At 41.9% G+C, this 24,476-nt stretch overlaps 1 protein-coding gene across 1 annotated transcript; it reads right to left on the reverse strand.

Annotated features, from left to right (window-relative positions):
• Positions 1-7,216: 7,216 nt before the first annotated feature.
• LOC119776151 lies at positions 7,217-8,131 on the reverse strand. Its single transcript, XM_038274425.1, has 2 exons — positions 8,021-8,131; positions 7,217-7,984 (listed from the first exon to the last, which is right to left on the reverse strand). The coding sequence occupies exons 1-2, from the start codon at positions 8,035-8,037 to the stop codon at positions 7,318-7,320; spliced, it is 684 nt and encodes a 227-aa protein (XP_038130353.1). The 5' UTR covers positions 8,038-8,131; the 3' UTR covers positions 7,217-7,317.
• Between the last annotated feature and the right edge of the window lie 16,345 nt (positions 8,132-24,476).

Consider the following 24,476-nt stretch of genomic DNA (forward strand, 5'->3'; position numbering starts at 1 on the left):
AACAAGCGTTAAAGCAAAGGTTTTTTGGATTGAAACCAAATTATTATATGCTTAATTTATCTGAGCCTGTAGGTCAGGAGGATATGCTTGCATCATTATACCATCGTCATAATGGTAGAAATAGGTCTACAAATGACAATCTCATTTATCACGATAAGTTCAATAAACAATTATCGTCCACCAAAATTTGTTGTGACAGGCCTAACTTCTGTACCAATCAACATAATTTCATAATTGCAAATGTAAGAATGTGGGTCAAATCAAAGTTGCTCTGAATAATTATGTTGCCTTAAATTATTTTTTACCATGTTTCCAGATGTTTTGAAAGGTCACAGAGAGGAAAGTCCACTCCACACATCAGGCACTTCTGCGTCACATGAGGTTTCTGACAGTCAGAAGGATAAAAAGTTAGATGTGGATTAAATTGTAAACCATACTATATGTAGTTACATGTCTTTTACATATGTAATGTAATCACCTCCAGCACAGGCGGAATCAAAGTGAGCCCCTTCTGAAGTGGGATTATATAAAGTGGGGCCCGCTTCACATCTGTGTGCTGTCATAGGAATGGGATGCTATACCTAGATGGGGGGATTGGAATTTAATTAAGCAACTTGCTGCGGTCACTGGTTGCCAACAAAAAGCCGCCAGCTTCCTTAAGTGGAGGGAAGCTCTCATACAGCCGCTCTGTGAGGTGGGTGTGATCACCTCGGTTATCAGTAAAGTGGATCATTTTTTTGCCTATCCCACATGCTTCATAAAAATTAGCCTCTTCTGAGTTTGGAACGTGATCCAAACCTGGCTCTGGCAAGCATACAAAAAAGTGGTTCCATGGAACCACTTTTTTTCCCACTGTGTCTTCTGAAGCCACGACTCGGAGTGCTGTGTCTTCGAAAAAGCCTCGCAAGATCGGCCTGAACACTATCTCCGCTTGACCCTGGAAAGCTACTGGGGTAAGGAGAGAAACATTGAAGGACGGCTTGCTGTTGAGAACGGGCCAATGTCACTGGATGTGCGGTGTTTGAAAAGGTTACAGGAGGGTTATTTTGTGAGATGGAGGATAAGGGGGACATTGATGATGGTGGAGGCTGAAAATTTGGTCTTGCAGTTGTATTGTGTTGTGAGTCTGTAGCAGTGGAAACAATGGGGCTTAATCTGTTTGCAGATTGTGTTTTTCAGTCTATCAGCAAGCAGCATAGTTGTTTGTTGCATCAGCTGCAATATAATCCGCATATCCTTAGTGCTTCTGAACATTTCAAGAAAATGTATTGGTTTTAACATAACAATATCATAATGCATATCTAAGACTATGCAAACACCTTATCTTTGTTATACAAACAACAGCTGAAAACAATGAGCAATCTACTAACATTTGATCCGAGTTGTTTCCTTCCATCCTGAGGTGAAATTAAAGTCCTTAATCTGCTTTCCTGCAAAACAAACTTTTAAGAAAAAAAATATCATAATACATTACAAAACCTGCTATACAAGCAGGCATGTCCAACTCCATTTCTCGAGGGCCGGTCTCTTCTGTGTGTTTTTTTTTTTTTTTTTTAGCTATGGCCCTTCTCCAACTCATGTAATTTAAATTAAGGATTTACCTTCTCAATATGTCATGGTCTGCAAAGGCCTACTACTTAGGCACCCATTACTTTCTGCTTAATTGAATCAGGAAAACAGTTCAAATATTCCAGAGACCAGCTCTTGAGCACTGACTTTGGACACCCCTGGGTTAAAGGCTACCACATATGCAAACGGATCCACAAACGGTGGAAGTGCACATGTGTGGGCAGAATGCGGAAACTCACAAGGAACATGCACGCACAATGGCATTGTCACTACCTGATGTGTACCACTGATCTCTTATTTGTTTACTGGATTGCAGATTTGCCGTTGGTAGTACACATGGCTATGAAGCCACCACCCCCCATATTGATAATCCCCATTTTGCTCATGTGGATGAGGAGGAAATAAATCACATAATTTCAATTGTTAACTCAAGATTAATCATAAATGAATCACATATTTTATCTTTTTATTTTTAAAAATGTAAAAGCCTCTTTGGCAGGGGCGATTCTAGGATCTGACCATTAGGGGTGCTCAGACCCCAGTGTTGACTGTGATTCCACTTTTAGTCCAGATGTAAGATTAGAGTTGACACATTTTTGAGCTAAAGCTTGTCAAACAATCTACAATATAGGCCCATTCAAAAGCAGTGACAAAGAGATTAAAATTTTTCACTCGATAAAACCTTGTGCATTTGTAAAACCTGCACGATGACAATAGTTAGAATAGTTAGCTGGGGATGTGTCTACCTTGTCAATCAAAGGCCAGACGCGTTAGTGATTGGCTCTGTGGAGCTCCAGGCCCCGCCCCCTCTGGTGCACACCAGTGTTGAAACGAAACCGTTGGGACGCCGAGTGCTTCAAACGGAGGCGCTCCAGGCGAACCTGTGCATGTATGCACGTCTGGCAGAGCCGAACCGACACGCAGGAATATTCTGAATCGGTAATTTCTCAGGTGCTGGGCTAAGATGATACATGATACCATCATGATACTGACCTTTGCAGTGTCCGAATGGCTAATCGGATCAAGGGATAGGGGAGGCAATAGAAAGGCCCGACAGGTTCCTCCTTCTCTCTCTATCTCCCACTAGTTGATGGACCATGTTGATGGACCATGTCAGCCTCCCACCTACAGGTGGTCTGCTGACCTGGTGCAGGAAGAACAACCTGGACCTCAACACTCTAAAAACAGTAGAGATGGTCGTGGACTTCAGAAAGAACGCAGCCCCATGTACCGCCTCAACCTCTGTGAATCCACACTGTGGAGCCTCTTCGCTTCCTGGGAACTATCATTTCCCAGTACCTAAAATGGGAGCTGAACATCGACTCCCTCACCAAGAAAGCCCAGCAGAGGATGTACTTCCTGCGGCAGCTGAGGAAATTCAACCTGCCTAAGGACGATGGTGGTGCAGTTCTTCTCCATCATTGAGTCCATCCTCACCTCCACCATTACATCTGGTACACTGGTGCCACAGACAAGGGCAGACTGCAGCGTGTCATCCAGTCTGCTGAGAAGGTGATTGGCTAAAATCTTCAATCTCTCCAGGACCTGAACGCCTCCAGGACTCTGAGGCATGCAGAGAAGATTGTGGCTGATCCCTCCCACCCCAGTCACAAACTATTTCAGAGACTTCCCTCTGGCAGGAGGCTGCGGTCCATTAGGACTAAAACCTCACAATACAAGAACAGTTTCTTCCCATCTGCTAACAGCCTTATCAACAAGGCCAAGAGCCACCTGCGACACTTGACACTGCTTCTCTCCCCTGTTCAAGACTTATAAGTTACAGTGTTACACCAATGTAAGATCTCCTGACCTTACATTAACATTACAGTCTACTGTTGTCATGATGGGTGCACGAAGAGTGACCCAAATATGCAGAACACCACTAGACAGACACAAGAGTAAAAGTTTAACAAGTTTATTTGGTCACAAGCACACTGATTAGACTGGTTCTGGTTCGGGCCTGGAAACTGGTTCACCGGAGTCTGCGTGAGAGACAGTTCAGTTAGTGTTGCACTTAGGAGCTTGCTTTCTTGATTGTTACTGATTGTACCTTGAGGGTTCTTGTAGATAACTTTGAGAGGGTCACTGTTGGATCTGGAGAGGAGTTGATCAGCAGAGTCCGCTAGCTGCTTCAGCGTCTTACTTCTAGTTCTGAGCAGACCTTGGCTTTGGGTTTTCCAGCTCTTAGTCCTGAGCTGCATGGAAGTTCACTGAGGTTCTTCAGGTTTGGCTCTGAGGGTCGGCTCGGCAGGTTAGCTCTTCCTGAGCTCCACAGAGGAGAAACTGGTTTCCTGGAAGACAGAGACAAGGGTTAGAATCCAGGTTGGATTCAAAAGTCACAAAGATTCACTGAGAGTCTAGGCTTAGGCGCTGACCAACTGCATCAACACTGCGGCGTTGAGGCAAGGTCCGAAGACAGCTTATGTAGTGGATCCTCTGATGATCTGATGGGCTGCAGCTGTGCAGAAGGCTCACTCAGGAGGATCCACGGCGGACTCTGCTGGAGAAAGGTGGAATTTCTCCAGCTCCTAACAACTGTGAACATAGCTCTAGATTGTATATGTATGTGTGTGTATATATATATATATATATATATACACTAGTGCTGTCAATCGATTAAATTTTTTTAATCGCGATTAATCGCATCAATGCCTGAGTTAACTCGCGATTAATCGCATTTTAATCGCACATTTTTTTCCTGATTGAAAATCATTTAAATACTCTCGATGACATACAAAAAAATACATACAGGCTAGGTTTGTGCCAATGTTCTTTTTTTAAAATGAAAACAGGTCACAGATACTGATTTATGCCAAAAATAACAAATATGTAGCCAAAAAAAAGGCCCTGAAAACAGGCTGATGTAAAAGACAGTCTTTACAGTTAATACAGTCTTTTGAACAAAGACAAGCATTTTACCCTACTGCTATAAAATTTAGTAGAGTTAACATTAGATGTTAATTAACCAAGATAATAATGAACAATTTTCAATCAATACATCAAAATCAATAGACCGACATCACTAGATGGAGGTAGTCTATGCTCTAGAAAGTTACTTTTCAGCCTCTTAACAAAAATGAGAACACACACACAAGCACCCACCCACACACCCACACACACACACACACACACACATGATACCGACCTGTGGCGTACACAGACAGCAAGAGTGCTGTAGCAGATTCCATTTCACCTCAGTAATCTGTTTTGTCAGCGTATTTCAGGTTGCTACTAGTTACCAGCGCTCAACTTGTTTGTTGGTGGTGGGGCTTAAAGAAAAGGCACTAGCGTCACCCAGTGTATGAGCGTCTTTTTCCCTTGAGGAGGTCCGCTCTCGAAGCCTATGAGAAATGCATACACTGGGGGAAAATAGCCCCGCCTTCCCACAGGCTGCAGCGGGATGTACTTGGAAAATTGTACCATAAAACCACATAGCATTAATCTCACGTTAAAAAATTTTCGCCGTTAAAATGGCCTCGCGTTAACGCGATAATAACGCGATCATTTTGACAGCACTAATATACACACATACATATACATATATACACACACACACACACACACACAATCTAGAGCTATGTTCACAGTAGACTGTAATGTTAATGTAAGGTCAGGAGATCTTACATTGGTGTAACACTGTAACTTATAAGTCTTAAACGGGAGAGAAGCAGTGTCAAGTGTCGCAGGTGGCTCTTGGCCTTGTTGATAAGGCTGTTAGCAGATGGGAAGAAACTGTTCTTGTATCGTGAGGTTTTAGTCCTAATGGACCGCAGCCTCCTGCCAGAGGGAAGTCTCTGAAATAGTTTGTGACTGGGGTGGGAGGGATCAGCCACAATCTTCTCTGCATGCCTCAGAGTCCTGGAGGCGTTCAGGTCCTGGAGAGATTGAAGATTTTAGCCAATCACCTTCTCTGCAGACTGGATGACACGCTGCAGTCTGCCCTTGTCGTTGGCACCAGTGTACCAGATGTAATGGTGGAGGTGAGGATGGACTCAATGATGGAGGAGAACTGCACCACCATCGTCCTTTGGCAGGTTGAATTTCCTCAGCTGCCGCAGGAAGTACATCCCCTGCTGGGCTCTCTTGGTGAGGGAGTCGATGTTCAGCTCCCATTTTAGGTCCTGGGAAATGATAGTTCCCAGGAAGCGAAGAGGCTCCACAGTGTGGATTCACAGAGGTTGAGGCGGTACATGGGGCTGCGTTCTTTCTGAAGTCCACGACCATCTCTACTGTTTTTAGAGTGTTGAGGTTCAGGTTGTTCTTCCTGCACCAGGTCAGCAGACCACCTGTAGGTGGGAGGCTGACATGGTCCATCAACTGTCGTCCTATAATTCTCTTCTTGACGACTTAAAAGTGAAGCTAAGTTTTATAAAAATTCAAAGTTCTTAAAAAGCAGAAAAAGTCTCAAACAAAGATCAAAAAATTCAGACAGAGGGCAGCTAAGTCCGGGTCCAGTGTTTATTGCTAAACACTACATATTTACACAGAGCTGGTGAGCCGAAGCTGACAAATGGTGAAACCAGCTCCCTTTTATACATTTCTTTATCGGTGGAAAAAACCCCTTCAGAACATATTTCAGTCATTGGTAAAGGTCACATTGATATTTATCTGCAAAACACGGTGACATTCATAGACACATCTCATACTTGTGAGAGCACTCTCTCAGGCCATGAAAACACCTGTTGCATTCAAATCAGAAACTTATGACGGTTTAGTCAAAAACATGTCAGCCCTTGCTTCAAGCTATGTTAATCTACCATACTGCTCCCCCTTCATCTCATCACCCATTACTGCTCCGTGTGCTTTGAAAATAACAACTCCTTTGTATGGCCAGATATTTGCTGAGCTGGACTACCTTGGGATGTCAAATATTTCATTTTTATTGCGGGTGCTTTTCTTATCACTAAGGGGCCTCAGCCCTGCGTTGTCCTGCAAACCTCCTCTTGGGGCCAGGCGCAATGGATACACACACTCACTACTCTGCACTTCTCCTCTTAGCCTTGAACTGCTCTGTTTTTCTCATTTGTGAAAAACAACTTTAAACTTATAAAACATTAACTTTATTTTATCTTATGTTTAGTGCAGATTAATACACAACATTCCCCCCTTTGATCCTAAAAGGATCAATTTACGTGATTATGCAGGTGATAACTAATCTAAAACACTTTAAATGTGAACTCACCCAAGTGACAAAAGTTTATATATATATATTGTGCACACTAAACTAAACGTGAGATTAAATACACACCATATAGTAGAAGTGAGTAATATAAGATGTGGTGGTGTCTGAGTAAATATTAAACTAATAAAATGCAGAAAACAGAATATATAAAAACAAAGAGGGATCCCCCTCTTGGCTCCCTTAAGAGGACCCGTCCTCGTTGCTTACTTTTTTTTTGTAGCAAGATTTTCTAATTTTGTTTTCTCAGCAGAGGCAAATACCAATGCCCAAGCAGCATCTTGTGTTACGAGGTCACTGCATTTATCCCCTACATTGGTGGTATTTCACACCCATACATACACAAACACAAACAAAAAGCTTCATCAGGCCCGGACTATGCCAGGCAAACACATCTTCTAATGGTCAAAGGACCGTCATTACAACCAACATAGGAGTAACCATGTGGCACTCTCCTTCACAGTAATTGTACTGTCACATAAAGTATACAATATGTTTAACAAAGGTATGCATAATCATCAATAATCAGCATTGTCCTTATATCCAGTTATGGCGTTGAAGTTGATATATTAATAATAATAATAGCCTCCATAATTCTGTCCATAATTCTGCCCTCCGTTCAGGCCCCCCTGGGTGTAGGGAGCCATATGCTGCAGATCAGCGGTCAGCTGCATCACTTGCTCTTGTAGGTCGATAATGGTCTGCTGTGCATCTCGAAGTTGCACCACCTGCTCTTGTAAGTTGATAATGGTCTGCTGTGCATCCCGAAGTTGCTGCCTCAGTTCCAGATTGTCTCGGGTCAGCTGCCGATTCCCAGCCTTTACTTTGCGTTTGTACATGGTGCGGCGCATCCGTTCAAAGGACCGACGTGGCTCGGGGTGCGCCAGACCCTTCATGAATTGGGCATAAACTGATGTGGTCATAGAGGTGATTTCAGGCTTAAGGTCAGCGTTGGTATCATAGGACTCCAGCGGATGAGCCAAGAACTTTGCAACATGATGAGCTTCGGCAAGATCAAGCTTTATGTCATCTGCTATGACCACGAACATAGCCAGTACGCCTGGAATGGGTGGTGGTGGATAATTATATTGGTGGGGTGACGGTGGTCGTCGATCCTCGGGATTCTCAGGACTAGCAGGGGTGCTGGTTGGGCCGAAATCGATACTGAGGTTCCCCAGTGATGACGAGATGGACAGTGGCTTCCCAGTAGGTAATGGTGGTTGATCATCAGGCTGCCTGCTGGGTGTCATCATCGGTTGATCCTCAGGCTGCCTGCTGGGTGTCATCATAGGTTTGCTCCAACCCGAAGGTGCACTGCTTGGCCCCTCTGCAGGATCTAGTAGGTGCCTGGGAGGAAGATATGGGCATCCTACCCCTAGTGATGGGCCTAACGATGCCAGTGCAGCTCGTAAATTCATTTGGTTTTCTTCATATTCATCATAACTAGCCTCTGCCATGTTCAATAATCTACCTGTGGGGACATAGTATGGCAAATTTAGGCATCATCTGAAGGCATATTATCTCTTATATCTATGGATTATTCAGCATGCAAGTTGCTATATCTACGTGAGTAAGTATATAAGTCATTGTTATGCAAAATATTTATATATATACACTGTGGTTATTAAAGAAATGCACGTACCTGGTGAGGGTGGAAGGTGATCATGGTTATGTTTTATATCTCTTGGTCCAATTGTATCTCTACAACTGGGAACTGACCAGTTACACTTACAACAAGTCTTGAGACCAGTCCCCGAACAAGGGGTATGATGCAACACACAACTATCAATATAATCAGTATTAGTGCCCCTAGAATCATTCCTGCTGCCTCAAGATATTTTCCCCTTCCAAGCTTGTGAAACCAATCCCAGAATCCCTTCAGCTGAGTGCTCTGGGCAGTCGCCTATTTTACTTCCTGGAATAATCTGAAGGGCTGGTAATTTTTTAGCATTATAGCAGGCTATACAATCATCTTTAGGGCGCTTTTTGGCTTTGAACATTGCCTGGACAGAGTACTGAATCCATTGTTGGAACATATTGGTTTCCCAGTGTGCAGTCTTTAATTTGTCTAGATCTCTTTTCTGCCTTTTGTTTACCAATTTTACCATTCTATGCGCTTTCCCTACCATCATTACCTGCTCTGTTAATGTATTTTGGCATATGTTCATTTTGCATCTTACCTCAATGATCACCATCCCATCCTCACGGCAGTCCATGCTTTGTGGAACTCCAAGCCAATGTTTCCCCATTGAGTTACCTAAAATTTCTTCAGACATTACATAATCATATCCTTTGACTTGCACATGCATTAGTGATAAATTTTCTCCATCATTATTATTGATTACCCCTTGGTTAGTGGCTAGTGTTACCATTGCTAGTGCACATGTTTGTGTGTGACGCATTAAATGTGTGTGTGCACTGTTAGTATTAATTTTCATAAGATCCCCCCTTGTTAACCCACAAAGGGTTAACACAACAAGAAAGTTAATCAAAGTCTGAAGAAGGCGCATACGGGAGACGCCCAGACGGCGATGGGGTGGGCGGGACCGAGTGGATCGGCGGCCCACTTTCTTCGGAGGAGGAAGGGGAAAGGGAGGGGATGAGAGGGAAAGGTGCAGGTGAGGGATGTTAAGGGGACAGGACTCCACCAGCATCTGATGGGCCAGAAGAAAGAAGTTCGTCCAGTGCCTGAACGACGGATGGATCTGGGTGAGACCCAGAAGAAGTCTCAGCGGCAGAAGGATCATCATCATTGCATTGGTCGACCTGTAAGCATTTCATGAGGAGTAAGATGGGTTATGCGGTTAGTTTGAGAACGCATTGCCATTAATGCAACAGGCAAGGCGTCCACCCAAGTCAAACGGTTGTTGCTGTCAGCTATTATCTTAGCAATCTTCGATTTCAGGATCCCGTTAGCTCGTTCCACGGATCCCTGTGACTGGGGATGATACACACAACCAAACTTTTGTTTTATGCACAACAGTTTAAACATTTGCTGGATCACCTGTGAAACAAAATGTGGTCCGTTATCAGATGATATTGTGTCAGGCATGCCAAATCTGGGAAAAACTTCTTTACACAAAGACCATGCTGCTGCTTTGTGGTCATTATGAGCAGTGGGACATGCTTCTACCCATCTGCTAAACCTACAAACAACCACCAACATGTACCTCTTTCCCTGAACCCGAGTTATCATGTCTACGTAATCCATCATCAGATGGCGGAACGGACCGTCTGGCATAGGGATATGTGCCAAGGGTTGAGTAAACATTTTACGCACATTGTACTTAGGGCAATGTGGACATAAGGCCAATTCTCTGTCTACCATAGGTGTCATATAAGGTGACCACCAAACTGCCCGTAACTTTTGAACAACTTGGGCTCGTGAACAATGATCAGGTCCATGCATTATTCTAATGGCTGTCGGTAATAAGGACAAAGGTAGTACAAAATGTCCTTGAGAACTACGCCACAATCCATCGTGGGGGTGTGTTAACCGAGCCTCATATTCCATGTCTTTTCCCCCTCTCCTTCCTGCCTCTTCGATCAGAGACAAAGTCCGTGGGCTTGGCAGGTCTGGGTAATCAGTTTTGGCCTCTATTATAAGCTACTCGCTTCCATTCTCTTCAATTTTTCCAATTCTTCATCTCGTCTTTTCTTCTCTTTTTGTTTTTCTATTGTCTCTTTTAAATTTTTTAATCGTCTATTTTGTGCTTTCTCTTCCAACTCTTGCTCCTTGAGTCGTACAAATGTTTCCATTAGTTGCACCAAGTCCTGGTTTATCTCTTTTGCCAGTGATTCAGTTTCATCCAAACATAACTCTATCTTGGGATCTGTGTGGCCTTTGTATGTTGACTTGGTCCTGGGCTCTGAGCAGCATGTTGGGCCTCTTGGGTATGATAAATGGCTGCGACATACTGGGGGTACGGAACGGCTAAGGGTAAATTTCCTCCTAACTTCTGGGGTTTTATCCCACTTATCATATTCACCGCTGTAATCATACTCTCCCTGCTGTGTGCTACTCATTTCTTTTTCTGTTTCTTCCTCTTCTTCTAAAACTAATTTAAGTTGCCCTGTAATCTTTACCTTTCTGCCTGACTCTATCACAACTAGGTACTGACCTGCTGCGCTAGGGTGATAAGGTGGTGGCTTATGATTAATGTACTCAGGGGCTGTTGGGCTCTTTTGCTGTTCTACTTTGAAATATTGCAGGATGTCTCTCTGTTCAGCATGCCTCTGTTTTTTATGCAAAAGCATCCGGTCCCGTTTTTTATCTTTATTTCTCAATCTTTCTTCAACTTCTTCACAGCATGAAGGATCAAAGCTGCCTTCTTTAGGCCAATGATTTTTTCCAGATGTCATCTTATGCCATTTGGTCATGCATTTTTGAATTTTGCGTTTATTGGATGGGTTTGTCAATATTACCAATTTGGCTGGCGTCAGCCCGTCAGACTGTTGTTTGCTCATATTGATTCCCATGGCTACTAGCAGTCACTCAACCGTCAGGTCCGTGCTTATTCACCAGTCTTTGTAATCCTCAGTTAATTTTTATCTTAACTGGTTCTGCTCTCTTCAATACAGATCGTGTTTATTTTCCTTTAGTTTCTTTCCAGTTAATTTACTTCCTAAATTAAGATCTTTTCAATTTTGAGATAAAATCTTTAATAAGACAAATTTGTAATGTTATTTTGCACTTTCACTAATTCTATACCTTATATATTTTACTTTATGTAGACTATAGTTTGTAATAATATATACTTATAATATCTTTATCTTATAAAGCTTACAATTTCTTCCAATCTTATTTAGGAATTTTGTTAATTTATTTCATTCTCATAACTCTTGTGTTTTTTTCAGTTATAAATTTTGTTTTCCAATCCTTATTAATTTTCAGGTTATTCCTTTTAACTATATTCTGTACTAATTACTTCTATTAATTTATTATTATATCTTTAAGCTTTATCTATATTATAATCTTTATTTATTAATATCACCCACCCCTTACTTCCCCTCAGTTACTCAGCTCTTTCACTCTACACACTAACACAGACACACAAGACAAATGATTATATATATATACAGTGCACTTCTTTTTTCCTCACTGCTTCCTACAGTGGCATCTACGTTTTTCCCTGCTGCCCCGGCTGCACCCAGATAACTGGAAATGCATAGACGTCCTCCGGATGGTCAGCGGTACTATTCTGGCTATCCCTTAGCCTGGCTATTGCTTAGCCTCTCAATACCTTTTCCTCACTGTTCCCTACAGTGGCACAATACCTTTTCCTCACTGTTCCCTACAGTGGCACAATACCTTTTCCTCACTGTTCCCTACAGTGGCACATATTCCAATACCTTAAGACTACTTAAGCCGTCTCGTGGAGCACCCTGACTACCTTAGTCACTGATACCCTCACGTAACACGCGTACACTATTGGTTCCGGATTTATGGCTTCCACAGACTATGTATCAATCTGTCCCTTTACCAATCATCCGCTCAGAACAACCCGTGTTAAGCTTAACTTATTTACAAAATAATTCAAACACAGAACAGTTTAACACAAACATTAATAACACTTAAAACATACATTCATATATACATATATACATACCTGGACCCTTCCTCAGCTTAGTCTGTCTTTATATACTCTTATATAAATTCTTATCAAATTTGGAAATTACTTTATTAAATTTGGAAAACTAGGTTCTTTTAGGAGAGCTTTGTGACGTCTGACCCCCACAAGCAGCAGTCGGAGGCTGGTTCCCCACTAATTTAGAAAATTATAACGAATTGACTCACCTTTAAATGGTGAATTATGGGCCCTTGGGGTTCCACGCTCTCCAGCTGGTGCCTGCAGATCGTCCGACGTCCCCTTTTTGCTTTCCTCCTGGCTGGCTCGCCAATTATGTCGTCCTATAATTCTCTTCTTGACGACTTAAAATTGAAGCTAAGTTAATAATGAACAATTTTCAATCAATACATCAAAATCAATAGACCGACATCACTAGATGGAGGTAGTCTATGCTCTAGAAAGTTACTTTTCAGCCTTTTAACAAAAATGAGAACACACACACAAGCACCCACCAACCCACACACACACACACACACATGATACCGACCTGTGACGTACACAGACGGCAAGAATGCCGTAGCAGATTCCATTTCACCTCAGTAATCTGTTTTGTCAGCGTATTTCAGGTTGCTACTAGTTACCAGCGCTCAACTTGTTTGTTGGTGGTGGGGCTTAAAGAAAAGGCACTAGCGTCACCCAGTGTATGAGCGTCTTTTTCCCTTGAGGAGGTCCGCTCTCGAAGCCTATGAGAAATGCATAGACTGGGGGAAAATAGCCCCGCCTTCCCGCAGGCTGCAGCGGGATGTACTTGGAAAATTGTACCATAAAACCACATAGCGTTAATCTCACGTTAAAAAAATTTTCGCCGTTAAAATGGCCTCGTGTTAACGCGATAATTTTGACAGCACTAATATACACACATACATATACATATATACACACACACACACACACAATCTAGAGCTATGTTCACAGTAGACTGTAATGTTAATGTAAGGTCAGGAGATCTTACATTGGTGTAACACTGTAACTTATAAGTCTTAAACAGGGGAGAGAAGCAGTGTCAAGTGTCGCAGGTGGCTCTTGGCCTTGTTGATAAGGCTGTTAGCAGATGGGAAGAAACTGTTCTTGTATTGTGAGGTTTTAGTCCTAATGGACCGCAGCCTCCTGCCAGAGGGAAGTCTCTGAAATAGTTTGTGACTGGGGTGCGAGGGATCAGCCACAATCTTCTCTGCATGCCTCAGAGTCCTGGAGGCGTTCAGGTCCTGGAGAGATTGAAGATTTTAGCCAATCACCTTCTCTGCAGACTGGATGACACGCTGCAGTCTGCCCTTGTCGGTGGCACCAGTGTACCAGATGTAATGGTGGAGGTGAGGATGGACTCAATGATGGAGGAGGACTGCACCACCATCGTCCTTTGGCAGGTTGAATTTCCTCAGCTGCCGCAGGAAGTACATCCTCTGCTGGGCTCTCTTGGTGAGGGAGTCGATGTTCAGCTCCCATTTTAGGTCCTGGGAAATGATAGTTCCCAGGAAGCGAAGAGGCTCCACAGTGTGGATTCACAGAGTTTGAGGCGGTACATGGGGCTGCGTTCTTTCTGAAGTCCACGACCATCTCTACTGTTTTTAGAGTGTTGAGGTCCAGGTTGTTCTTCCTGCACCAGGTCAGCAGACCACCTGTAGGTGGGAGGCTGACATGGTCCATCAACTGTCGTCCTATAATTCTCTTCTTGACGACTTAAAATTGAAGCTAAGTTTTATAAAAATTCAAAGTACTTAAAAAGCAGAAAAAGTCTCAAACAAAGATCTAAAAATTCAGACAGAGGGCAGCTGAGTCCGGGTCCAGTGTATATTGCTAAACACTACATATTTACACAGAGCTGGTGAGCCGAAGCTGACAAATGGTGAAACCAGCTCCCTTTTATACATTTCTTTATCGGTGGAAAAACCCCCTTCAGAACATACACTATATTGCCAAAAGTATTTGCTCACCTGCCTTGACTCACATATGAGCTTAAGTGACATCCCGTTCCTAATCCATAGGGTTCAATATGACGTCGGTCCACCCTTTGCAGCTAGAACAGCTTCAACTCTTCTGGGAAGGCTGTCCACAAGGTTTAGGAGTGTGTTTATGGGAATTTTTGACCATTCTTCCAGAAGCGCATTTGTGAGGTCGCACACTGATGTTGGACGAGAAGGCCTGGCTCTCAGTCTCCGCTCTAATTCATCCCAAAGGTGTTCTATCGGGTTGAGGTCAGGACTCTGTGCAGGCCAGTCAAGTTCATCCACACCAGACTCTGTCATCCATGTCTTTATGGACCTTGCTTTGTGCACTGGTGCACAGTCATGTTGGAAGAGGAAGGGGCCAGCTCCAAACTATTCCCACAAAGTTGGGAGCATGGAATTGTCCAAAATGTCTTGGTATGCTGAAGCATTCAGAGTTCCTTTCACTGGAACTAAGGGGCCAAGCCCAGCTCCTGAAAAACAACCCCACACCATAATCCCCCCTCCACCAAACTTTACACTTGGCACAATGCAGTCAGACAAGTACCGTTCTCCTGGCAACCGCCAAACCCAGACCCGTCCATCAGATTGCCAGATGGAGAAGCGCGATTCGTCACTCCAGAGAACGCGTCTCCACTGCTCTAGAGTCCAGTGGCGGCGTGCTTTACACCACCGCATCCGACGCTTTGCATTGCACTTGGTGATGTATGGCTTGGATGCAGCTGCTCGCCCATGGAAACCCATTCCATGAAGCTCTCTGCGCACTGTTCTTGAGCTACATGAAGTTTGGAGGTCTGTAGTGATTGACTCTGCAGAAAGTTGGCGACCTCTTCGCACCATGCGCGTCAGCATCCGCTGACCCCGCTCCGTCAGTTTACGTGGCCTACCACTTCGTGGCTGAGTTGCTGTCGTTCCCAAACACTTCCATTTTCTTATAATACAGCTGACAGTTGACTGTGGAATATTTAGGAGCGAGGAAATTTCACGACTGGATTTGTTGCACAGGTGGCATCCTATCACAGTTCCACGCTGGAATTCACTGAGCTCCTGAGAGCGACCCATTCTTTCACAAATGTTTGTAAAAACAGTCTGCATGCCTAGGTGCTTGAATTTATACACCTGTGGCCATGGAAGTGATTGGAACACCTGATTCCAATAATTTGGATGGGTGAGCAAATACTTTTGGCAATATAGTGTATTTCAGTCATTGGTAAAGGTCACATTGATATTTATCTGCAAAACACGGTGACATTCATAGACACATCTCATACTTGTGAGAGCACTCTCTCAGGCCATGAAAACATCTGGTGCATTCAAATCAGAAACTTATGACGGTTTAGTCAAAAACATGTCAGCCCTTGCTTCAAGCTATGTCAATCTACCATACTGCTCCCCCTTCATCTCATCACCCATTACTGCTCCGTGTGCTTTGAAAATAACAACTCCTTTGTATGGCCAGATTTTTGCTGAGCTGGACTACCTTGGGATGTCAAATATTTCATTTTTATTGCGGGTGCTTTTCTTATCACTAAGGGGCCTCAACCCTGCGTTGTCCTGCAAACCTCCTCTTGGGGCCAGGCGCAATGGATACACACACTCACTACTCTGCACTTCTCCTCTTAGCCTTGAACTGCTCTGTTTTTCTCATTTGTGAAAAACAACTTTAAACTTATAAAACATTAACTTTATTTTATCTTATGTTTAGTGCAGATTAATACACAACACAACATGGTCCATCAACTAGTGGGAGATAGAGAGAGAAGGAGGAACCTGTCGGGCCTTTCTATTGCCTCCCCTATCCCTTGATCCGATCAGCCATTTGGACACTGCAAAGGTCAGTATCATGATGGGTACTAGTTTCTAGCCCAAATGCAGAACACCAAGAGACAGAAGAAAAAGTTAACAGTTTATTTTGGAAACCACAGGTCGGGGATTAGATGCAGGAATCAGATCAGGGGTTGGTCACACGGGGTTCACTGTTCAGTGGTTCAGGCTGAGCATCAGAGGAAGGGTTGGGTCCAGAGACTGAGGGTTCAGCAGAGGGCTTAGCAGTGGCAGGAACTGACTTCAGACTTGAGGTTCTCCAAGCTCTCTCCCAGAGAGCAGGTGGGCAGGTTCAGACAGCTAGATCTTCAGGTGTGCTTTGAGAGCAGGCAGGCAGGGAACTGCTGAGAAGCGTCTCCAAAGCTCCAGGTTCAGTCAGGATCTTCCTAGAAGAACAGAGAGGACAAAAACTGATCAGGATCGGGTTCAAGGTTCCAGGAGGGTCAGAGAGTCAGGCAGACTGGTTGGCTCTGGTTTGCTAACCGTAACTGATTCAACACTCTGGCACTGAAGGGAAGTCAAGCCGCTGCTTATAAAGCTGGTCTCCTCATGAGATGATCAGCCGCAAGTGTGCAGGTGGCTTCAGCTCAGGAGACCCAGGGCGCCCTCTGCTGGAGAAAGGTGGCAGATCTCCAGATCCCAACAGTCAGAATGAACTGGGAAAAAGAAAAGAAAAAAAGATTAAAATTCAATTGCTGACTGGCCAAGGCTGTCGCATTTTCTTTCTTTCTAAAATGAGTATACATTTCCCTCAACAGACACAAATATCCCAAAGTTACTATATTACAGTTATACACTTACCAAATATTATTACAGCTTATTAATATCATTACAGCTTTAAAGTCCTGAATTCCCATTTTCCATTCTGGTCCATAAAGTTGTACTGCCTTGACAGGCCATGGTCCATGATGACCATCATGCGTCTAGTGGGCTCATCCACAGTCCTCCCTCCAATGTCTGCCACTGCTGTGACCTAAGGAGGAACAAAGCCAGTACAAAGCAAATAAATTTTTATAGCTCACTGGAGTAAACCCGACAGAAAGACAAACTCTGGGTCTAGATTATTTACACTGTCGATTAATCTATTGATTATTTCAACAATTAATTGATTGGTTGCTAAAATGTTAAAATGTTTTGAGAAATGTCAGTGTTTCCCAAACCTCTTGTTCTGTCCATAAAACAAAGAGATACTCAGTTTATTGCTATGAATAAACAAACAAAAAAAGAAATATTCACGTTTATGAAGCTGAAAGCAGAGAATTAGTACTTTTTTTGCCTAAAAAAAAATCACTCAAAGTGATTATAGTTGCCAATTAATTGAATACTTGATTACTGTTCAATTTATTGATGAATTGTTGCAGCTCTATTGTGAGCACACTTGGGTAGTTTCAGATCAGATTTACTGCTAGCCCCCCAATAAAACTGAATGAAATTTCACTAGCCTAGACTTTACATACATACCAGTTCAGGCACGAAGCTTGGGTTAGACAGTTTTTCCTCCATTACTTCGACCTCCCTAACTGTCTTTAGGGGGAAACCCTCTGGGATGGGAGCAACATATAACATGTCTGATTTCACCAATTTAGAATTTGTAAATGGTGCCCATGTCATGGTTGGTTTAGGGATTAAACCCACATGCAGAACACCACTGGAGACTGATAAAAAGTTCAACAGAGTTTATTGAAAGTTTTCACAATAATAATCATGGGCTGGATTCAGGAAACTGGTCCGGGCAGGATTCTCTGACGTCTGCAGAGACGGATAATTTGATCAGCCAGTTAAACAGGTGAATTGTTGAGTTTCAGATGTTTCTGGAAATACCTTGAAGAGGTCCAGGCTTTCTTTTCTGAGAGAGGGAACCGGTTGGGTCCAGAGACTGTTGGTTCAGCAGAGTGCTCAGCAGCTGCAGCGTCTAGCTTCTGACTTTCCAGTGACAGACCTTGGTTTAACTGATCAGCTCTTTCCCTGAGAGCAGCAGATGGATTCCAGAGTGAGATCTTCAGGTTTGGCTCTCTAGGGCAGGCAGGCAGGTAACAGGCTAAGCTCATCCAGAGCTTCAGACAAGAGACAGGTTTCCTAGGAGCGAGAAGACAGAGGCAGCATAGGCGGATCTACTGGGGTGGCATAGGGTGGCAACTGCCACCCTAAATGACACCCTTGCCACCCCTGCTGCCACCCCAGTTAGCTGTAGGGGTGGCGAGGCTTATAAATTATGGATAATTTGAGAATTGCGACCGCTAATTTCCAATGTCGGACTGCCGTGAATGCAGCACGAGATGACGCGAGAGCGACTGAGACTGATTAGTTTTGAAAACCGAATGGGGCAAAGCGAGGGAGCCAGGGGTGATGGGGAGAGGAGACACGGGATGAAACAGGTAAAAACTGATTAACTATCTATTGAGAAATGAAATCATAATGAAAGCACAATGTTGCTAGCATAGCTGCAATGCTGATTTTGAGAGGATAAAAATCAGGTTGCAGAAAGTTTTTTCTCTATCTATGATGTTAGTTAGGCCTGACGTCTCAGCCTCATAAAGACATATTTGCGGTCAACTATGACAGAAAAGGGACGATCAAGTTTGGTTTTACTCAAATCAAAACGCAAAAAGGGATTGGATCTAAATACATTAGTGAAGCGTTTTGCTGAGCAACATGGAAATCACCACATTCAGCTGTTATAGTCATGTCAACTTTATGTTATGCTCTCTGGTGAGCCTTTAAGGAGCTGCTACATTTTGTTTTGGCACCTGAGAAAATCTGATATTTCCTTTAATAAAACCAAAAGTGTTAAAAGTAAATTTAAAAATGTGATACTGGCGTAAATCCTGCTTAATACGAAGCAGTGTTGTTTCTTTTTTTTGTATATATAGTATGAAACTATCCAGAAATTACCTGTATGAACCTACTCACAAAATGTTTTGTACTTTAACAGATTGGAAGCAAAATTTATTTTTATGTTGCTTCTTTTCAGATTTGTGGAGTTCTGGGGGTAATATACAGTACCTGCCTTTTGTTGATTTGTTGATACAGCAGCTCTATCTACAGCAGATCTACATGCATGAAATGTCCCTTTCATGTTGCCTTAACTGCTGTACAGTGGGGACTGGTTGGAAATGGACGGTTTCCTGTGTGATTCCCACGTGAATCACGATGTATTTCCTGAGGCCAGTTTTTTTATTTCAAAAAGAACTGCAATGTACCCGGACAACCACCAGGTGGCGCTTGGGACCTCTGCCGTGCTGAGGGTGACGTTTGTGGGCCTGCAGTCAACTGAAAAGCAGGTTTATTGGGGATCTTGGTGTAATACTGTGCTATTTTATTTTGTTTTTGATTAAAATAAAGTTAATGAAATAATTTAACATAGTGAAATTAAAATCATATCCAAAGTTGATTCCTCATTAAGATAAGCCAAAGTTATTCAAAAGGGTATGTAAGAAAATATATTTTCTTTAGTTTTGTAAAATATAAGTGCCGTTGAAAGCTTTGTTTTTGTGTGTTACACTGTTTTTGTGTGTTACTTTCTTGCCGTGCAATACGTGACACCCCTCCCAGTCTGGTCAAGTAGCAGACTGGGAGGGGTGTCATGTGTTGCGAGCGCAGAGGTTAAGCTGGGTGGTTTGTGGTTCAACAGATTGCGGGTTCAATCCCAACTGTGGCCGAGTTGCCTTAAATGTTTTTTTTTTTTTATATCGCTTTTTTACAAAGTAATGAAAGTTAGAATGTAAAGTAATGAAACCAGGTTTTCTATTTTTGAAACAACAATTGGAGTTATTCGTTGGACATTCACGCATTAGTCTCCCATGTATAAAAATAGGAGCTGAGCAGCTCCTTTAGTCAGAGACTTACAGTAGACACCCTGTCTGTAAGAAGGAGCGCTACCGCAGGTCATTCATTCCTGCTGCCAGCAGACTCTATAATAATGCACTATATCAACAATAACTCCTCTAAAAACCACTGTGCAGCTACATTATAGTTTTGTATTTATTGACTGTGAACAATATGCTGTGCAATATGATGAATGTGCAATATTTCTCCTCCTGTATATAAGCCATCCGGATTGCACATATCGTTATTTCTTTTTTTTAATTTCCTATTGTTTTGTTTTTCATTGTGTGCGATACATGTACACATGCACCTTAATCCTATTTATCTTGATATACTGTATATACCTGGATATACGGTATATATATTGCTTATTCTTAATGCACCTTTTTCCTCCATGTTTACACCTTCAGTAACTTCTATTCCAATATGTGACGAGTGAATTTCTCCGCTGTGAGATCAATAAAGCTCATCTAATCACATCTACTCCAATCTAAATAAATAAATAAATATACACATGTTCAATAAATAAATAAGCATTCAATTAATTACCCCCAATAAATGGTGAAATGATATGTTCTCATAATAAATCTGCATTTATTTAAAAAATGCTGTTATGTTCCTTTTTTTTTTAATTCCTTTTAAAATGCTTAACTATTTTTATTCTTTTATTTTCTTTCAAAAAATCACTAGATTTTAAAAACACTCATAGGTTTTGAAAGGTATTATATATATATAGAAACTAAAACGCTCGGATCTTTCTGTCATTTTGTGTGCGTGTGAAGCATCTGCAATGTTTTCATTAAATATTCAAATAAATAAGATGGACTTTAAACTAGCAGACACGTTTGGATTTTTGCCATTTAATTTTTTTATTTAATTTTAAAAACGAAAGAAATGGAAATGGGGTTTTTATGTCATGATCTTGGCGCTGATGGTTTGGTTTTTTCCTCTGCTTCTTGCTCCCTGTCTCCCTGGTTCTGCGGTTCTAAGCTAATTGTTTGCCTCCCATCAGCGCCAGGTTATTTGTGTGTTTTGGTGAGACGTTTCCTAGCTTTCTTTAGTCTGTCTGCTTCCCTGATTATGACCAGTTTTCTGTCCTGTGGATCAGCAGTCAACTGAAAAGCAGGTTTATTGGGGATCTTGGTGTGATATTGTTCAATTTTATTTTGTTTTTGATTAAAATAAAGTTAATGAATTAATTTAACATACTGTAGGGACTACATAATCTTATTTTATGAAAATATTTATAGATAGATTGATAGTAGTTATAGGTACACCTCCGATCTTATCTGAGAACTGTCTATTTCTATGTATTTGCATCTCTATTATTTAATGAAAAATAAAATTAATTAAGTTGGAGCCGGGGATACGGACTGAAGCGCAACCAGAGAAAGGCGACAGAGACAGTGCTGCGGCTGGTGATGTTGAAATTAAAATCATATCCAAAGTTGATTCCTCATTAAGATAAGCCAAAGTTATTCAAAAGGGTATGTAAGAAAATATATTTTCTTTAGTTTTGTAAAATATATGTGCCGTTGAAAGCTTTTGTTTTATCCTTGATTATTAATCAGGCTGCTCCAGCTGCCCCGCCCCTGACAGCTGCCGCGCCGTAGTCTGCTACTGATAGTCCAGCTTCTCTTGAACCGCGTCTGTAGAGCCTTCCTGACTCAGTGCGAAATTCATTTTGAATTACAGCCCTCTGCGTTTCCTTCTGATCGAGCCAAGGTGGCCTATGTAATCTCTCTGTTAGCGGCCAAATTATGGGGAACGTCAGAGTGGTTGAATAATCCTGAACTCTGCAGCTCTTATAATAATTTTTCTTTGGAAGTAATCAGAGTTTTTTGCCCAGTATTCTCCTATCCCTGCAGAGATCTGCCCTGCAGCAGACGAGCAGCCCCGCGCACCTGTTGGTGTTTAATAAACGTTTTAAACTTTCCCACTGCCTGTCTCGCCTCAAATTCTGGTTCCAATATTCTCATTATTATCATTACATTTTTACAGGTTTGCTCAAAAAGATTTATATAGTAGCCCATAATATAATAGTGAAACATAAAGTCAGGAAAATGTCTCATAGAAAATGTTTTTTATTTGCATTTCAAATCAATATATTACTGATAGCAAATGACATGTATCTCTTGGCCCTGGGAATATTACATGCCAGTCGCTGCTCCATTCAAGGCTACGACCTCATCGTTGTCTTGGAAAAACCGATGTGTAGACATTTACCCTCTTGTTCTCTGACAATAGAGTTCAAGCACCGCTATAGTAGTAGCGGCATTCCTGCATTAAGTGGTTTGCTTAATTAATTGGTGATGTTTAGAACAGGATGACATAGAGGAACCCATTATATCCAGATTACGTTCTGGTCATACGTGGTTAAATAGTACATGATTTAAAATGGGAATAAACCGGATTAGCTCACTAACTTGCGCGTTGATCACATAACTTTGTTCTTCTCTCCAAAACACACAGCTGCACAGCAGGCTTTGTAAGAAAAATCCAATCCGTCACGGCGGGGCGGTGCTGATCCCCGCAATATTAACCCTTCATTTCGTATTGATGATTAAAAGTATTTATAACTACATTATTTTACAGTACAGTACAGTAGTTAACATTTATACCGTACTTTTATTTGTTAAACAAATGCTTGGGCCTGTATAAACAAATGCTTGGGCCTGTATAAAGTTTTGTTGATGGGGTTGCTAGTTCTCTGCGTATTGCCTTAGACAACGCAGCTCCTTTGAAAATGAAAACCGTTAAAAATAGAAAGCTTGCTCCTTGGTTTAATGCAGAGCTGCGTACTTTGAAGCAAAATGCTAGGAAACTGGAGAGAAAATATCGCTCCACAGGCCTGCGAGAGTCCTTCCTAGTCTGGAAAAATGGTTTACTGCTGTATAAGAGGACCCTTTGTAAAGCAAGAGCAGCATACTTCTCCTCATTAATAGAGGAGAATAAGAATAATCCTAGATTTCTTTTTAATACAGTTGCCAAACTCACCCAGAGCCATAGCTCTGTTGAACCGTCCATTCCACCTGCTCTTAGCAGCAATGACTTTATGGGATTCTTTATAAATAAGATTGATCTTATTAAAAATAAGATCATAAGCACTCCTCTATCCGCGATTGTACCTGAGGTAGTCATGGAATCTGAACTGGGTTTAGACTGCTTTGATCCAGTTGAACTCTCTGAATTAGCAAAATTATTGTCTTCATCTAAGCCTTCAACTTGTATGTTAGATCCAGTTCCAACCAGGTTATTTAAGGAGGTATTCCCTTTGATCTCCTCCTCCATTTTAGATGTGATTAATCTATCTCTGTTACAGGGATATGTACCTAAAGCTTTTAAGGTTGCTGTAATTAAACCTCTGCTTAAGAAACCGTCTCTTGACCCAGATGACTTGGTCAATTATAGACCTATATCCAATCTTCCTTTCTTATCCAAAATTCTTGAGAAAGTAGTTGCCAAACAAGTTTGCGATCACTTCCACCATAATGAACTTTTTGAAGAGTTTCAGTCTGGCTTTAGAGCTCATCATAGCACTGAAACAGCTCTGGTGAAAGTCACTAATGATATTCTCATGGCCTCAGATAATGGACTTGTATCTGTGCTCGTCCTGTTGGATCTCAGTGCTGCATTTGATACAGTTGACCATAATATTCTTTTAGAAAGACTTGAATATTTTGTTGGAATTAAAGGAACAGCACTAGACTGGTTTAAATCTTATCTATCTGATCGAATTCAGTTTGTTCATGTTAATGATAGATCTTCAACACGCTCAAAGGTTACCTGTGGAGTACCACAGGGATCAGTGCTAGGACCAATTCTCTTTACTTTATACATGCTCCCAATTGGTAGAATTATTAGACAGCATGGGATTAATTTCCACTGTTATGCTGATGATACCCAGCTATATCTGTCTATAAATCCAGATGAAGCTAACCCATTACATAGATTACAGGCATGTCTTGAAGACATAAAAACCTGGATGACTCTTAACTTTCTGCTTCTGAATGCAGACAAAACAGAAGTTATAGTCTTTGGACCAGAGTCTCTGAAAAAGAAACTGATTAGCCAGTCACTTCATTTGGATGGGATTAAACTGATTTCAGATAATAAAGTAAAAAATCTTGGTGTTGTTTTTGATCAGGACCTGTCATTTAAATCCCACATCAAAGAGGTTTCTAGAATTTCCTTCTTTCATCTGAGGAACATTGCAAAAATTAGAAATATCCTGTCCAGGGGTGATGCTGAGAAACTAGTCCATGCATTTGTTACTTCAAGGCTGGACTATTGTAATTCTTTACTATCAGGAAGTCCACAAACTGTAGTTAAAAGCCTTCAGCTGATCCAAAATGCTGCAGCCAGAGTTCTAATGAAAATTAAAAAGAGAGATCATATCTCGCCTATCCTGGCTTCTCTTCATTGGCTTCCTGTTAAATCCAGAATAGAATTTAAAATCCTCCTTCTCACATATAAAGCCTTAAATGGCCAAGCTCCATCTTATAT

The sequence above is a fragment of the Cyprinodon tularosa genome, unplaced genomic scaffold, assembly GCF_016077235.1.
Source record: "Cyprinodon tularosa strain WSP-4 unplaced genomic scaffold, ASM1607723v1 ctg914, whole genome shotgun sequence".
Taxonomy (NCBI): Eukaryota; Metazoa; Chordata; class Actinopteri; order Cyprinodontiformes; family Cyprinodontidae; genus Cyprinodon; species Cyprinodon tularosa.